The 17247-nt window shown below is 52.2% G+C and overlaps 7 protein-coding genes across 7 annotated transcripts; 1 reads left to right on the top strand and 6 right to left on the bottom strand.

Annotated features, from left to right (window-relative positions):
• Nucleotides 1-399: 399 nt before the first annotated feature.
• Nucleotides 400-1383, top strand: J4E84_000223 (uncharacterized protein; the record flags this gene model as incomplete). Its single annotated transcript, XM_049382866.1, has 1 exon — nt 400-1383. The coding sequence occupies one exon, from the start codon at nt 400-402 to the stop codon at nt 1381-1383; it is 984 nt and encodes a 327-aa protein (XP_049248384.1).
• A 413-nt stretch (nt 1384-1796) lies between these two features.
• On the bottom strand, nt 1797-3286 carry J4E84_000222 (uncharacterized protein; the record flags this gene model as incomplete). Its single annotated transcript, XM_049382865.1, has 4 exons — nt 1797-2314; nt 2408-2710; nt 2767-2949; nt 2995-3286. 4 exons carry the CDS (start codon nt 3284-3286, stop codon nt 1797-1799), a joined length of 1296 nt encoding a protein of 431 aa, XP_049248383.1.
• A 1809-nt stretch (nt 3287-5095) lies between these two features.
• On the bottom strand, nt 5096-5944 carry J4E84_000221 (uncharacterized protein; the record flags this gene model as incomplete). Its single annotated transcript, XM_049382864.1, has 1 exon — nt 5096-5944. One exon carries the CDS (start codon nt 5942-5944, stop codon nt 5096-5098), a length of 849 nt encoding a protein of 282 aa, XP_049248382.1.
• Nucleotides 5945-6038: 94 nt separating this feature from the next.
• Nucleotides 6039-8187, bottom strand: J4E84_000220 (uncharacterized protein; the record flags this gene model as incomplete). Its single annotated transcript, XM_049382863.1, has 5 exons — nt 6039-6155; nt 6264-7324; nt 7377-7406; nt 7453-7939; nt 7990-8187. 5 exons carry the CDS (start codon nt 8185-8187, stop codon nt 6039-6041), a joined length of 1893 nt encoding a protein of 630 aa, XP_049248381.1.
• A 1483-nt stretch (nt 8188-9670) lies between these two features.
• Nucleotides 9671-12276, bottom strand: J4E84_000219 (uncharacterized protein; the record flags this gene model as incomplete). Its single annotated transcript, XM_049382862.1, has 6 exons — nt 9671-9871; nt 9915-10943; nt 10992-11062; nt 11108-11931; nt 11978-12122; nt 12174-12276. 6 exons carry the CDS (start codon nt 12274-12276, stop codon nt 9671-9673), a joined length of 2373 nt encoding a protein of 790 aa, XP_049248380.1.
• Nucleotides 12277-13532: 1256 nt separating this feature from the next.
• Nucleotides 13533-14330, bottom strand: J4E84_000218 (uncharacterized protein; the record flags this gene model as incomplete). Its single annotated transcript, XM_049382861.1, has 1 exon — nt 13533-14330. The coding sequence occupies one exon, from the start codon at nt 14328-14330 to the stop codon at nt 13533-13535; it is 798 nt and encodes a 265-aa protein (XP_049248379.1).
• A 1221-nt stretch (nt 14331-15551) lies between these two features.
• J4E84_000217 (uncharacterized protein) lies at nt 15552-17003 on the bottom strand (the record flags this gene model as incomplete). The annotated part of the gene is made up of 1 exon (XM_049382860.1): nt 15552-17003. The coding sequence occupies one exon, from the start codon at nt 17001-17003 to the stop codon at nt 15552-15554; it is 1452 nt and encodes a 483-aa protein (XP_049248378.1).
• Nucleotides 17004-17247: the final 244 nt, after the last annotated feature.

The following is a 17247-nucleotide window of genomic DNA, read 5'->3' as shown; positions in this document are numbered from 1 at the left end:
GAGTGCGTATGGATGGCGAGATGGATAACACGAGAGAGAACGAAGGAAAGCGATGATGTATGAGCTTCCGAAGCTTGCCGTGATGGCAGCTGAGCTTCCCGAGCTACCCCGCTCGTACCCCCACCTAGAACGAGCAAAAGAAAGCATCTCCAACATCAAAGTAGCTGTCGACGCGTGACGCGTCGCAGTGTTGGGGGAGATGCGGATAGGGCCGAGAAACATATGTTGATCTCAGTGGATGCTTGTGGAGCTGCTAGACGGACGAAGCTTCCACAACTCCACACCACGACGTCACACTACGATGAACTAGCAGGCGCAGAATTTCTTCTTTCTATGTAGACCTCGCATTGTAACAGTCAAACTTTCTCAAACTTCTCGATAAACCATAAGTTTCCCAGCATGTCGCAGCCCGTGGACGTACCAACCCACCTAAACTCCCTCATCACCTCTTCACACCCCCAACTGCGCGATGCCGTCCTCCCAAAACTTCTCAACTCAATCCACACAATAGCCGGCCATCTGCGCACCTCCCCATCGGTAACCCAAGTCGGAACCGCCAATGCCTTCGGCGACGACCAACTGAACGTGGACGTGCTGGCCGAAGAAGCAATCCGCAAAACCATCGATTCATGCCCAGCCATCGTAACAGCATCCAGCGAAGAAGACCCTGTTGAGAAATCATCGAAGTCAACCACCAGCGGCGAACAAGGGAAAGAAGTGTACACGCTAGCCTTCGACCCGCTAGATGGCTCCTCCATCATCGCACCAAACTGGAGTGTAGGCACGATAATCGGGGTCTGGGAAGGAGCATCAGCCCTGCATCAATCGCCTGACACAAAGCAAATCGCCTCGATACTGGGTGTACTGGGCCCACGCACAACCGCGATTGTCGCCCTCCGTCTACCAGGTACCAAGGGCTCATGTTTCGAAGTTGGATACGCAGACGACGGCACCATGCAAGTCATCCGCCCAGACGTGCAATTGACGCAAGCCTCCGAAGTAAAGACGCGGTATTTCGCTCCGGCGAACATGCGCGCAGCGGCCGAGGACCAGAGGTATCTGAATCTGATAAACCGTTTCATCATGCAAAAGTACACGCTGCGATACAGCGGCGGCCTCGTTCCGGATGTTGTGCATGCGCTGGTCAAGGGCCATGGTGTTTATATATCTCCGGTTACAGAACAGAGTAAAGCCAAGCTTAGGCGACTGTATGAACTAGCACCTATCGCGCTGATCCTGGAGTGCGCTGGAGGTGCGGCGTTGGATTCTGCGACGGGGAAGAGGGTGTTGGAGACAACGATTGAGGATACGGACGAGAGGGGTGGTTTGATCTGTGGAAATAAGGAGGAGGTTGAGGCTGCTGCGAAGTCTTTACTTCAGTAGGCGGAAAGGTTGAGAGATCAATCTATCACGATTAATGCGTCAAGAGATGAGTCTAGATGAGTGAATAAAGAGGGTCTAAGATTAGGAGGCTCTAATGTAATTCGATCCGTACTCTTCGTGCTTCTACCAGTAATCCAAGATGTCGCCAGTAACGACAAGGGAAAAAAGTGGGTATATATCATGAGTAACTCATGACGAAAGTATGCAACGAGGCGTCGTTGGCCATCGTGCCCTGAATGTGTGCGCTTCTCAAATTAGAAGCGGCTGTAATGTCGTAGCGTGCTCAAGGAATGTCTTGAGCCGTTGGAATAAGAACAAAGGGAAAGGTATATGGGTCTAGAGAAACCAAAAACGTCGACGAAACGATGATACAAATTGCAAAGACGGATATGCGGTGAACGACAAGGAACCAATCAGTAAGCGCGACCGGCTTCGATATCGCCGTCGCGTGTCCGACCACGAGTTGCTGATGTACCTCTGCTGCCCGGTCGGAGCGCTGCGCAAACTGTCTTGCAGCCATCCCGCCAACCAGGCTGCGATGACACGGGTAGTGCAGTGAGCTCCTTTGTGCTGTGGAGGCTCGCATGCTCGTAATAATCGCGCTCTTCAACCTTAACATCCAACTTATTGGTTATATGAATGCCTTCCAATGGAACATCGCCGCGAATCGATCCAGCAGTGCACTGTGATTGCTGTGTCGAGTGCTGTGATGCTTTCCCGGTGAAGCCTTGCGATAGCGTATTTGACGACGGCCCGGACGCTTGACCGGGGATTCCGGTTTGAGAATAGCCGGCGCGCGAGGTGTACATGCTGAAGTAGCGACCGAGGAAGACTTTGAGCGAGGGCGCTGACGCGCACATTACGGCGAGCTGGGCTTCGAGTGTCGTCCAGATCCATCCAGAATACGCTGCCCAGGTGATGTCGTAGGTGACTAGACCAGAGAATTAGTTTTGCTAGATGACGATTCAAGAAGATAGATCCATACAGTAGTATAGCTTTGCAGCATAGAACGTTCGCATCATACCGCAGATGCATGTTATCAGGCCCACGCCAAAAATGGCACACAGGCCGATCTTTTGGCGTTTGCTGATCTGGAGGTTCCAAATCAAAAGTACTGGTAGCAGGCAGATGATGAAATCCTGGAACAGTGAAATCACCGCGCATGCAACAATAAGGGCCCCCTCGTTGCGACACGTCAGTTCATTCTGCAGTCTCCAGGATATGTCGAAGAGGCGGAAGAATCCTATAACCGGTGTACATGTGAAGACAATGGCAATAGTGAAGGCAATTCCGTAGATGATGCAGAAGGCGATGGTGCCGTAGACCCCTGTGGAGCAACGTTAGCTTCTGCGTGGATCAGGCTGGCTTTGGCGAGATACTTACAGTAGATAAACTGATTCGTCAGACGATCACCGATTCGGCGGTAGAAGCAAAGGATCGAGACTTTGATCAGCGTCGAGGTTAACATGTAGTTAAGTTCGATTGCAAAAGCGATCTCTCTTGTCGTTACTAGCGTTTCTTTGGTCTGGTCCCAGACGTGCCATTGGAAGCCATAGATACGAATACCTGCGTTTGTTAGCAAAGACCACTTCGAAAGGAAGCGATACATACCAAGTACGCTTGATATGGTCAGACCGAATAGCGGCAGCATTGCCATGCTGACAAGTATGTCATCCAGCCCAAAGTTCTTCGATATGACCAGCCTTGCCCACATCCGCGCACAGTATACCAGGAAAGTGATGCCCAAGACGACCATGAGCAGTATTGGGGGTCCCCAACCTCTTTCCTCCGGGTCGACATAATTCGGTTTTGGCCAGCTGAGAAGGACTTCTGGTGGAGGATGTAAACCGCCTGCACGAGCGACGAGGCTACCGCCATAGGATCCCAGAGTGTTTCCGTCCATATTGGAAATACCGGCGTAGTAGCAGCAGGCCTAGCTGTCGGGGTGAATGTGACACGAACTGACCATCGCAAACAGAAACGACGCCCGGGATATGAGCCAGATCTATACACACAAGAGTCGGGGGTCCAAGACCAATGACTCCGCTAGTAGTTAGCGGGGTCCATATCTTCCCGCACCTCAAACACTGTGGAGTGATCTACGCCACAGTACGGGTCCCCTAGTCTTGCATGGCGTATATGGACTATTTCGCCGACTGCATCCATTATTAGGCTCTTTCCGTGAGAGCTTCCAAGGAAGTTGCGGTGAACATCGGGGGTACAAGGCGGAGTCATGTGCGGTCAGCTTCGCGACATAAACAAGTCGCTGTAGTTTTGCGCATAGCCCTGGTAAAAGTGGCGTTGTGTAGAAACCCGGGGGCGCGTAACAGTGAACGTAGCTGAGGGCTATACCGACCCTGCAAACGCCTTGCATCGCGGAACGCTGATCTTTGATCACCATGAGGCAGAGAGGTTTGATCGCACACGTGGCATGTGTAACAGGACGTTTGTTGGCGTTGCTTCTGCAGGTGTTTGAAGATCGCGCGACCCGCTGTAGCGGTAAATGATCCACGCGAGCGTATGAAGCTTGAGTTTGCCCAGGTGCGAAGCGACACTTGGGGTAGGATTGCCGATACCACTTACTAGTAGTCGAGCTAGAATCATCAATTCTACCCGTGTGCCTGCAGATCTGCGACGTCCCCACAGGAAAACGGCTGGTGGTGGGTTGTGATCAATGACCCTGGGTCATGAATTTTCGTCGAAAACGAGAAGAATTCAAATGTGTTGAGACGTCGATGTCCAAGAATCCATGTACAATCGTGCGCATACCTGCCTTACATCATCATGGTGATGCATGTCAAGGAAAGCTACTTCTGAACCCAACCTCGAGGCAAGATTCATGGCGATCATAGAGCGGTGCGCAATCATGGAAAGCTTCAACGACAAGACGCCATAGTGTGCGACTGCATTAGGTGAGCTTGTCACAACTACCGAGGATTTGCAACCGCAGTTCCAGATTAGCATTGAGGTGTCGAACATGTGCAGTCGCCCTACGAACGATTCCCGTCGCGAGTAAGAGGCGGACCTAGGCTAAGGCTAACGCACGTCTCAATAACGACTTGAGTACCGCTAAACGCGTAAAAGGCCCTACCAAGACCAACGGATGCTTGTCGTTTTACAAATGCTAACCGGGAATTTTGGCATTCTGCGAATAGGGTTGCGCTCGCTGCGGGACTTACCATGTCAAAACTCAATTTCGCGATCGACAGCCACGCGACTGAGGCGTTCGTGACGAGACGTTGTACGCGCAAAGTCGGCGATAGAAGTTTGTAAAGTGTCAATAACCGCTGCAAGGCTCGGGAATATGGATAAACGTGCGTGCTGATGATGAATGAACATGGTAGGTGCTGGAGATTGAGTCTGAGGAATCTATCGAAGAATGCCCAGGTGCTGACATCATCGGCAGCGCACAGACCCCAGCAAGAAAGCTACACTCTCCAGTCAAACACCTCCTCCCCGCATCCCTTTGACCCCTGTTTGGTTCACATCTCAGGCGGAGTTTTTAATATTCCAGGCAAACTTCGGCTTCCGCTATCGGGATGCCTCTGTCGAATTCCTCTATCGAGATCGGGCTTTGAGCGACGGTTTTCGTTATCAGCCGGCAACGTCTACTCCGAGATGACCTCTTGTCCGAGCTCAGGGACTATTCGAAATACAATTGAAGATCTCTTAACGCTACATCTCTAGGTACTAGAAGATCTGCCGTGCTCACTCACCACGTGGAAAGCCTAGCAAATGCTTCCATGGCCTTTAGTACAGCCTCGGCTGCTTCTGACTGCGGAACAAGATCGACACATGCATCAGCGGATTGTCCCGAATGCGCCACCTCCACAGCATCGTCTGTCATCCCCTTACCGCCTTCCATATCCTCGTTATTGTAATCGCCTGGATCTTCGCGTGCAGCTTTTGCCAGAACTGGTTCGCTTCCAGTCGGATCACGATAATCCCACGTCCCAGGCTTCTTCCGATGTATTGCATGCAGCTTGGCAGGCTGTCTACGGCCACCACCCGCACCAGGACGCTTCCGTGGCTTCGTAGTCATCCCGTCTGCAGGCTCATCCTCCACGCCTCCAAACCCGTCCTGTCGCATGAATTGGTCGAAGAACTGCATGCGAGGTTCATCAATCTTGAGCACTGCCTTACATGCGCGATAGCCCTTCTTCAGCATTGCTGCGACGTACTTGTTGGCGAAGTGTTGTATCCTGTCCTCCTCAACTAGCCCGGTGCTGTCCATTGCGGCATCATCACCGGAGCCAAGGGTGAGACTGTCGAGAGCTACTTCCGCACGTACTACATCGATCAGGCAAGCCGGACAGACGAACGGCTGGCCTTGCATCGGTCGCGCACAGGTCACACCACAGCTTGCGGTATACTCTGTTTGGATCCTGTGGCCACACTGTAGGTCATGGAACGTCGATGATGGGTTGCATGGACTGTACATGTCGTGGAAGTGCTGATCACTCTCTTGGATCTGCAGCTCACGCTGTTGCCTTTCGGTTTCAGCTACCTTGTTGTGGAAGGCATCGATGATAGCGCGAGCTTGTGCAGGAGCAGCGTGCATGTTTACCCGAGAATCACCCCGGGCAGCTGAATTGATGCAGTCGGTAGCCAGGCGTGTAGTTTTGATGTCGCATTCGAGCTGGCGATGAGATTGTCTACTTCAAGAGATGGTTGGTGTTGTACTTGGGTAGCGAAGGTTGTCGACCCGGAGGGAGAGTCATGTGTTGATAGGGGAACTCCGCGCGTGACAAGATGCGCAATGCCGAGGACGGCTGACTAATACGGGAGCGGAGCCTTGTGTCAATAGCACCGACTCACGGTAAGACACCTGTACAGAAATTTGATGAGAAGTCTTATTTGTGTATCTTCATTCGACTCACAGTAACGTCGAATGGTGGGTAGTGCAGCTCGACCCCTTCCTCATTCTCAATTAGGACAACCTTGCTCACAGGCCATCCATTGCTGTCATGATAGCCGTCGAAGTCGAACCAATCGCACGATGCCAATCCTGGAAAGATCATCCTCCAAACCTGCGCTCCAGGTCCAAATTCATCTGTCTCGCCTACACCCTCCGCCGGCTCCAAGACAACCCCTTCCGGTGTAGAGAAGTAGCGTGGCTGGGCATCCGCGGTCCAGGACAGGCGATCTATTGCTTCGAGCGCGGATGAACCGTTCACCATGAGCGAGCGAATATACAAAATCTGGTCTTGGATCTCCAAGTTGGCGTAAGTGGAGGAGTTTGAGAGCGCGGTGGCGACTTCATCAGCAATGAGTCCAGTGTCTTCACCAGCGCTGTAGAACCCTGTAAATCGCTCCTTCGTTCTTGTGCTCAATGCTTCTGCGAAAGCAGGCGCAAGAATAGCATGTACTGTATCTCTGACAGCACTCGTTGAGATACCTGCGTAGTCGGCCAGACCAGATCCTTGCACGAGCACGATTATGCCATAACCGAGATTTGGTATGGCGTCGATCCAGCTATGCCAGCCTCCTCCATCGCCGGACTTGCCAAAGATGCTATATGTCTTCATACTGTCTTCCGCCAGACTAGCATTTTCACTCGTCGGTAAGTTCAAGATCTCGATCTCCCAGCCTGGGCCGCTCTGCTGCTTGCCGTCTGCAAGTATGACACTTGGCTTCATGACCTGACGGCGCTGGAAGGGCGTAATGAGCGTAGGCTCGGGCGTGAGCCACAGACCGTGCATATACCGGGCGAGATCGTTTGCAGAGCTCCACATGCCGGCTGCTGGATCGTAGCCTTCTCCTACGATCAAATCGACCCAGCTGTCACCGCCCGGTACGGTTATGTCGGGGCTAAGATCTTGCGGAACAGTACCAAAGAAGCTATGAGTCATGTTTAACCGTTGAAGAAGTTCCTGGGCTGTGAGCTCAGACCAGGTCAGAGACGAGGAAGTGATGTTGTTGTAGTATGTGGCTACAGCAGCTACCGGTTGGTTAGTCGATGTTCTCATTGGCCGCATAGAATATCCACTCACCACCCAGAATGCCCAATCCAGCATTAGAATCTGTCTATATTAGTACACGTCTCGCTCACAGGACAAATCTGCTTACAAGCCGCCCTCTGCCCTGGCGCAAACATCAAATTCTTCATCGCTATCCCATCAATTACATCTTGGGCAGTTTCACCCGCCCATGCGGCCCCAATGGTCGGTGTATCTGCCTTTCCGGTACTAAGAATCATGTTGAAGCCAGTGCTGTAGCTTTCCCGTGGTATACCCGCTGTGTGGCTGGCAAGCATACGCAATGTGATCTCGCTGCCGCCATCGTTCCAGTCTCTCTCAGGCAGACCGAAAGAAGGAAGCAGTTGGCGAACGGGCGTGTCGATAGTCAGGAGTGATGACGACGATGAGGAGTTTTGTCTGAGCTGATTTTCGATGACCAGAGCAGAGGCCATCGCGACGTTTTTTGAACAAGACATCAGACGGAAGACAGAGTCGCTCGTCACCAGATTTGCGTCAATTGGGCCCGCATCCGTCTCGTTGAACTTCAATGTTCCATTGTTGAACACATATGCTGGCTTTGGGCTTGACGCATGAACCTTGTGGTCGTTAACGATGGGCCTTTTGTTGAGATTGGACCTGCACATACAACAGCGAAGCTGAGTCCATCGCGCGTAGTGTTGATGTATAAAGCTGAGAGATTGCGCTGGACTTGTTCAAATGCTGTGATCACTGCCGGATGTTGGAGCGTCAGCGGGTCAGACAGTATCTTGTCGGCGAAGTCGGGAACGCAAGCGCATGCTGCGAAGGAAAGCAGGTTTGCTGCAAATGCGAATGTGATCCTCATTGTGAGGCTGTTGTTTTCGAACTCAAATCACAGAAGCGAATGTAGGATATGCGCGAGAATGTCGGGCTTTGGGGGTACTTGTACATTGCGATACAGAAGTATGTTGTGCACAGGTAGATACCGCTGCAACGGTCCAAGAGTTGCGTATGCGCCGAGATGGCATCAGGGATGCAATAAGCCAATGATGTGTTTCTGTTCCTGCAACTAAAAACACCTGCCTATCGGGGCCGATTTGTTTGCATATAGCTGCAGATGATCCATATTGCTTCTGGTTATACCTTTTCACTTGGGCGACGCTGACTTCAATTACCGTCAACACCCATAGATCGATCACTTGTTACAAAGCAGTGACCCTGAATAGTTGGAGCCTGTCGCAATGCTTACTCCCGAAATGAGGGCGAGAAGGACCGGATGAAACGTCCATGGATGATCTTCGAAGGACGAGGTTTAGGTCAAGAGTGGGGTGACCCCATGTTGGTACTTGCGCCCCACATCAACGCTTATCTCTAAAGTCAACAGTCTTGCGTTTACACCTTTCATTTCTTCCATGATCGTGTTTCCTCGATACCGGCGACTTTCAATTACTAGTATAAGACCTGCTGCGCCCTGTATTCTGTTCACAGCATCTCCCTTCTACGCCGCTGCGCCTGAGTTGCCCAGGCGGGAAGGGGACGAAATGTTCAAGGATGTCGTAGACACCTAACAACGCCACCAGCTAGAAGGTGCTTGCCAGACGGCACTACGAAGTGGTGAGCTCGTGACAAGTCAAGCCGAGGTTTATCGTGTTCCGAACTTGTTTGCTACCAATCAAGCGCCCGCAGGTCAAAGGTCTTTACATGTGATCTCCGCACACATCGCTGTTGACATACATGTGTATGGCGACCAACTTGACGCAGTCTGAATGTATCAGATAAAGAGCAAATAGCGACACGATTGTGTCGTTCTGTATGTTTGGTCTATAGCTTTTTGTTCGTCACCTTGAAATATTGATTCAATTTCGGACGCCTAGCTCGACTCAATCACTTGACAAGCCATGTAAGATGAATGAAGTGTAATAAAACGTATATTGTTTGAAAGAGCGAAACCGAGAAGGTAAAAATAACGTATTTGGCTTTGCCGCAGCTGGTAAAATAAGACCAACCATTGTATCATTATCGTAGAAAGAACGTATCTCTAGTCAACGCATCGCGCTCTAAGGGCCTTTTTCGCTCGCTCTCCTCTAATCGTTCGAGCCGAGATCTATCGATGTCGAGACCTTCCATGTTACTTGATGGCCTATCGCCAGAGCCTCTCGCGGCGGTAGGTCGATGGTGCTGTTGCCATGGATTTCGGGACGTCAAGACTGGCATTGACGGTCTTGAGGCGAGAAACCGTTCGGGCAACATAGCCTGGTCTTGCTGTCTTTTCTTGACTCGAGCGCCCTCCTCCAGTGAGTCAAGTCTCAGTTGCAGAGACTCTAACTTCTGCCGTGTAGCTTCCGGTTCTAGAGCTTGCGGAGACGGTACAGGATCGGGAAGTTTCCTATGAGTGCGACGCCTGAATCGTTCGGGTATTCCATTGGCTGTGCGGATTTGATGGTGTGGTGGGACAGGATGGACTTTATCTGTAGACTCCTCGCCCCGAAAGTACGCTTGTGAAAGTTGGCTGTCCAGAGTTCGGGCGCGAATCGGAAGTGTAGGATGAGCTGCGCCGTGGCGTCTAGCCCATTGCGCTGCTCTTGTATCTACTGTCCTGCTAGAATCAGGCTGGGGTGGTGGAAGTGGAATTCTCTGGTTCTTATCGAGGTTTATGGTGCAAGCCGAAGCGCCGACAGAAAGTTCGCCAATGCGTGGTGGCAGTGTTAGATCGTCGTTGCGTTCCCGCTTGGTGCTCTTACTCTTCAGATCGGCTTCCGAAGTAGGCTTCTCTTCAGGCTTTGAAGAGCTCCGAATAGAGGATGTGAGGTTTTGACGCAGCCGATCCAGCGTCTGTACCAGGATTGCGCAATTCTGGCACGGAGGTGTACTGTCGAATTGCGGAGTCGATTGTGATGAGAACGCCGGACTGGAAGCGTTGCTCATGTAAACATGCTGGAAGTTCGGATCCATCTCGCCACAGACAGAATTCAGTTGCTTCGCGTTGACCGAGGGGACGGGCGCAATCGGTACTGGGCTACGCTTATGCTGCCACTGCTGGATCTTTTCTTCCGTGGTCATTGAGCGTGAGAACTTGGAGAAGAGCGAGGGGCCTGCAAAAGGCGCGAAGTCTGAGTTGCGTTGCTGAACGAAGTCTGCGGGAAGGGTTGCCGCTCTGGCGAGTGGCTTCTGTAAGTGTTGTGATGGTGTATGCGTAGAAATACCGGGCGCGCGTCGCAGAGTTGGCTCAACGGGACCGCTCGGTCTTCGTAGTGGAGTGAAGTCGGAACTCGGCATGTCCACAGCACTTTTCTTTCCGTGCCGGATGACTTCAAGCATTGCGTCGCCTTTTGGGGCTGTAGTCAAGTTCTCGTATCCAGATGAGGTGATGAGAATGTCGTCTTCTATGCGAACACCGCCCACGGGCATGTAGCGCTTCAGTACCTCAGTATTGATGTACTTGGAGTGAACGGGTGATGGGAGATAGAAATGCTGTAGAGCGTATGCGGAAAAGTAGATGCCAGGCTCGACAGTGACAACCATGCCTTCTTCAAGATGGCTGCTCTGGGGATCGCTGGGCGCGAGGCAAGTCTCAGAGTCATATACTGGGACATGGAAATCCTGTGGGTAAAGAGATGGTGCCTGTCAGATTGTTAGCGACTGATCAATGTTGGGATTGATTGAACTTACCTGCTGGTACACTGGCTTCCCTCTTCTTACACTCATGAGTTGTGCCTGACCCACGTCATGCACTTCAAGGCCTATGTGATGTCCAAGACCATGGGGAAAGAATGCTCTACTTGTACCTGCCTTGTAGATTTCTTCTTTCGTTCCGTGGTGAAGAATTCCCAGTTGCAGTAACCCATCGATTGCGATCTGATGCGCCATGATGTGCAAATCGAGATATCTTACGCCGGGCTCTAGCCTTTTGATACATGTTTCCTGCATACGCTGGACCAGCTTGTAGATGTTCTCGGCTTCTTTGCTTGGCCAAGAAGTAGATAGCGGGAAAGTGCGGGTAATGTCACTTGCATAGAGCTCATACTCGCATCCTGCATCTAAACACATGAGTTGACGACCCGCGAGGTCTTCATCGTTCGCGGCATAGTGAAGAGTTCCGGCGTTCGGTCCGGAAGCAGCGATGGGATCGTAGGCCTGTTGCTTCGCTTGCTGCGATATGCACACATCCATGAACAATCCCTCGACCTGTGCCTCGTTCTTGAAGTTCGTGATGTTAGCAAGGATTTCTCGGTGCGCTTGCGAGCTGATGTCGTTCGCTTTCCGAATAAGCTTGATCTCGTGATCATCCTTGATCATGCGACAAACGTTCATGGCTGACCGAAGGGCTATCGAATCAATACCGGGCTTCAGATTGTCGCAGCCGGGGAATTGCGACGACTGGTGCAGGACGTAGATGCCAGCCTGCCGATTACCGATCGCCCATCCCTGCACGGCGTACTCAAGCTCATCTGCGTAGAAAACTTGATCGACATCGTACTTCACGAGTGCCTCTGCTAGAGTGGAGCCACGACCGTACCAGATAACGCGCTCAGGCTTGATGCGGGGAATGAACAGGGACAATTCGTCGCGTCGCGTGTCGTACGTCAGATGGCAGTCAGGTTCATTGCATCTTCATACCATCAGCACGGTCCTCATTTACTCCCAGATCAACGCACCCGCTCAAGTAATAGAAATATCGGCGTTGTCGGAAGGGTGCTGGCATGTCGCTATCTTCGTTGTTCCTCGCTGGTTGACCCGGTAGGTAGATCAGGCCTTCTTCAACACCCAACTTCTCTTGCACCCTCCGCGCATGTTGTTTTGCTGCGCGACGTTAGCTGATTGCGCGACCCACGCTCATATTCCCAGACTTACCGGGATACTTCTCAAACGGAGTCTCAGCCTCGAGGTGCAGCCAGTACTCATTGTCTTCCCATCTCAGGCGCTCAGAGAGACCTTTCGCATCGAGAACTTCCATCGTGTTACCTCGTAATGCCTCAGGGAAGAACTGCGATTGCGAAAGGCTTGAGCTCCGATTGAGATGTGACCGGCGTTTTAGTGTTGTCGAGGATCTCACCGGTAAAGCCACCGCATAGTGCACGTGCCAGCTCGACCGCTCCGGTCAGTAAACCGGGAGCTACCATCGTGAATGTTGTCAACACATTCGGCCCCTTACATCTATAAACTGACTGGTGCCGTCGACGATAGTCTCTTTGAGTAGACTGGCATCACGACTGCAGTGCGCCTCCAAACGTGTAGGCCCGACGAAGATGCCCATGTTGCCTTACGACCCCGCGCCTGCGCCTGCTTCCGCTGCCCATCGACTGTGCGACACGAGGCGAGGTCGTGTCAAGCGTCTACCCCAACTCATGTGGACATCTGCAGCATGCTCACTGCATTTGATAGGTGACACGATGAGACGTACACCGATTTCGGGTCAATGCAAGAAAGAGAAAGGAAATCGCAAGGTGTCTGATGAGAGAAGGATGCTGATTGGTTGGAAATATCTTGACCGGTGAACCGGTCAACACATAGCTAAGAGGCACGTACCCAATATGTCAGACTGAGTAATGTCGCACAGACATCCGACCGGCTCTGGGATCTCGTTTGTTTTAGCTAGCATTTACATCGGATCTGTGCTCTCAGAAAACATCGCCATTTGGGGGAGGGCGGGGAAGCTGACATCGCTGCATTGCCACCCAAGCAAAGGCCTTTGTGATCTCCCTGGAGGATCTCACGTCTTCGCAGAAGCCTAAGAGATGTCCTATGAGCCTCATAGAAAACGACATGCTGTCGCGATGCCGTTGGCGTTGCCTTTCATTTCATCACTTCGCTCATTCAGGGCATCAGATCATTTGCTACCTTCTCTTTCGTCACCTTCGAAGTCTTCACATCACTTTACTTGGTCAATCGTCCCATGCACATCGGCAAGTTTCATTCGTACTAGTGAGACTACAAAGCGATGGGTATCGCGAAAGACTAGCACCAGAACACCCTTCTTTCATAGCCCCTAGGAGGTTCTCAACGCCGTGTAAGCCAAGTAACACCATCCTTTAGCCTCTCCATGAGATCGCCATTGTCGAAACAAAGCCATATGCTCAAAGCCGACCGAGGAGGTTGTCGATGTCAACCCCAAACCCAACCTTGTCACCACAGTCCACCCTGGAGGCATTCAGCACTGGGTCGCTCCCCTAAGCTCATGTCGATAGCCGCCGAATACCCCGACAGCCATGTTCAGCGGCGCTGAGCTCGGTTCTCGGCAGCCTTGTTGGAGAAGAGAGTAGGGCGAATGGCGGCGAAACGCGCGCCTTGGGAACGGTGCCAGTAGGGACATGAAGTCTTGCGACAAGGCTTGTGCCTCTTCTCACGATGACACTGATCGCCGTATATCGGACGCTTGACCTCGGGCTCGCTGGGCTCGCTGGGTTTGGGCGCCTTGACGAAGCCACTGAAGGGGTTGTTATCCTGAGCCATGTTGATGTGGTAGTGGGTAGAGTTCGACTCGATCTTGAGGAAGTTGTTGTTACTGACGCTGTTGGTGTTGGCGCTGCCGGTAGAGCGAATCACTCCCATGTAGAGATCCCGGTAGTGGTCGCGCTCTTCGCGGAGCTTGGTGTTCTCGACAAGGCCAACCTCGATCGCGCCCTTGTATTGATCGCGCTGACGGGTGACGCCATCCAGGCGGAGGGCGAGCTGGGTGTCGGAGGTGTTGGAGAAGATTGGAGCGACATCGCCGTCATCGTCGTCATCGCTGTCCTTGCTGTGATTGTCGTCGTCTTCGCTGTCGTCGTCTTCGTTGTCGTTGTCGCCGTTGTAGTTGTAGTTGTTGTCGTCTTCGTTGTAGTTGTTGTAGTTGTTGTCATCGTGGTTGTAGTTGTAGTTGTAGTTGTTGTTTTCGTCATCGGTGACCTCTCCCATCCTCTGCTTCTTCCGCAGGCGCTTTTCGAGGACGATAATATGCTCTTGTAGGCCGACGATGATCTGGGCCTCGGTCTTCTTGGGCGGCTCGTTCTTGATCTTTACAGGCGCCATCTTTGAAATGATCACTTGGAAACGACTGGATGTGGGAATCGAATTGGTTGCCTTGCTGAGGGCGGTGCCTGACTTTATAGTAGGAGTGAATGCCAAGCATCGTGAAAGCTAGGAAAAGGGCTGTTTTCGGGTGGCAGGCAGGTCTCGACTGTTTTGCCTCCAAGAACTGCGTAATCGGGAGCTTAACTACGGAGTGAAGGACGAGTTACCCAAGTACCCTTGCGTAGTATTGGTCCATTCCGATAACCACACAGTCTGGATGAGCGCGTGATTCGGGTCTAACCTATCTAGGCACGAAGTGAGAGTGAGCCCCGGCTGCCTAGCCGCAACCGCAAGCCCCACGGAGGTGATTGACGCCTAGCGCCGTACGATCTTGGCGCAGCCCTCTGGGTATATAAACTGCTGCTCCCCGCCCACTTTGACTTCTTCTTTTCTCTTCAGTTGCTTCGCAGATTACTACTGCCATGAGAAGGTCTCATGTTCAACTCGCATGTCAGCTAAGCTGGTGCAACCGCCAAGTGGCTGTCAGCTAAGCTGGGTTACTGGAGGTCATACTGTCGCGCCCGATTTACGTACGGGGTCCCACGCGGCAGGGTACGACGACACTCACTAGATGGGTTGGTTGTCAGCAACTTCAAGATCCGCCTTGAGCGCCTTGTCGTCCCAGCCAGGCCGGTCTCCGGTCTGGTATACTGATGATGTCCGCTAAGCGGGTCAACAGGGAAAGATGAGAGGCCACCACAAAGATGAAAGGTGGAATCGCATTCAGTCTGGTCACAGACAGTCTATCTGACGCAGTGCTTGTCGCTTGCAGATAGTGACCTCCGAGGGCTTTGGGATTTGGAGAGAGGACGAGGTGATTCTCGTTCTTCCAGGCATTCAACACGCACTGTTCGCAGTGCTGTTTGTGTACCGTGCGCATCAGTGATGCGTGTCTGTCAACGGTATCTTGTCATCTTTTTCATTGAGCTCTGAGCCTTGCGCCTAGACTTGAGGAAGGAGAGTTGTTTGATCAAATGAGCGACGTATGTAGTATCCATGGATGTGAAGCTAGTTGTACACCACGAGGTCTGAATACAGAAGTCATTGCGACAGTGTTGGAGGAGTGTGATATGCAACATGTACATGAAAGGCGACTTCATGCAACTGTTGCTTGGGAAAGGAAAGGCTGGAATTAGGGAGTATGGATCGTAGCATCATGAAAGTACCTAGAGACTCGTCTCACTCATCGCTATCATCTTCATCATCGTCGTCATCATCGTCCATCTCTTCGTCTTCATCTTCACTATCATCCTCGCTTGCGTCAAGATTCACGGGTACCGTCGCCGGCCAATCCACGGTCACCTCTTCCTGTAATTCCTCCCAAAACTTGCCCATATCTGCTCCGGCGTACTCCATCACCTTCTTCGCTGGGACTGGGATGCTCAAATTGCTGTTTGCATCATCGCTCTTGAAGGTCACATACATGTGGTCTTGTTGCAACATGCCGACTTTAAGATGAGTAAGAGCAAGTCGCGGCGTCTTGGACAGCTTGCGGAAGAAGTCGCGCCAGAAGTTGGGCTTGTGTCCATGAGGTGGAGCGACTGCAGCGGGGATGTTCATCCTCCATAGGCTCAGATCTTCCAGAGTCGGCGCGAACTTGGAGATAAAGTTGAACAGAATATCAGCCCGAGCGCTTAGCTGACCAAGCTCGAGGTTCTTTAAGAGCGGTAGAGCAACTGGGGCAGGGTCAAGAAAAGTCGCGTTATTTGAGCTGGTGGTGGGTTTCGGAGTAGCCAACCACTGCAGAAAGTCCTCGTTATTGGCCACCAGATGTTTCTCAAAGTTCAAGCGAAGATGAACGAGATTGGGAGTGAAATGGAGGAAGCGCCGAAGCGAGCGTCCCGCGTTTGGATCCACTGACGTTCCGTTGCTATGGGTGTGCAGGTAACGAGGCTTGAGGTCCACGTTCAAGAGTAACGTGCTTGTGTTCTGCAGTATGGGCTCCACTGTAGGTCGGATGTAGTCTGGAAGGAAGAATGCCGTGTCGGGCAGGCCGCGCTGACGAAGCAACACCTCGAACTCAGTAGGTCGTCGGTTAGCCTTGCCCAAAGCGTACAACACGCTGGAGAAGACGCGAGACGTGAAACGAGTGCCGACGTCCTGTCCGAAAGAATCGCGATCAGCGAACCGTAGCTCAATACCGGTCTCACGATGGACGGTAGTTGCGCCCCAGGAGCTCCAGCTCTTGCCGTCACGAACTCGATTGCCTGCGTTGAAGTCGCGGATCCCGACCGTGGTGAGATTCTCGAGACGCTCGAAAGCTTCCGTAAGCATCTCGCGGTCGATCCCAGTACCCAAAAGCGCTTTCTGGTCCTCGTAGCCCTGAATGTAGCGCGTAGCGGCGTCGTCGTCCCTGAAGCGTAGTGGTATCTCGCTGTAGACATTGGTGGCAATGATGATGTGCACCAGCTTCTTGGAAAGACTGACATGCTTGGATATGTCGATGAGCGCCTGCAGACTCTTGTGCGTGAGCATGAACTGCTTCTTGAAGAAGAACTCTTTGGAAAACCATTCATAAAGCGACTTCTCGGTTTGTTTGCATACAAGACGCAGTGAACCAAGATCTTCAGTAGGGAGGTATTCTGATACCGCAACCAGCAATTCCAGCGGTATGGTGAGTAGTGATGCCATCTTGATAGGAAGCGACTTGTGTGAGCGAAGTTTGCTGTCGTGGTTGATGCAGGTGCTTGTGGCACGACTCCCGAGGCCGTCTTATCATGTGTGCACGCGTTCCGTTCGCGAAGGCAGAAACGCGGGCTAGTCCGCCTTGGGCGCTGATGCCTAAGGGCGTTCCTTCCGAACACAGGCCACCGTCTCATCGGCCACCTGGTTCCATCTCAACCAAATGTTCAAATAGCCATTCTGCGCCCCCAAT

Source organism: Alternaria hordeiaustralica (assembly GCF_023758085.1).
Source record: "Alternaria hordeiaustralica strain BMP 2776 chromosome Unknown scaffold_1, whole genome shotgun sequence".
NCBI classification, from domain to species: Eukaryota; Fungi; Ascomycota; class Dothideomycetes; order Pleosporales; family Pleosporaceae; genus Alternaria; species Alternaria hordeiaustralica.
This window is presented reverse-complemented; position numbering and strand designations above follow the sequence as displayed.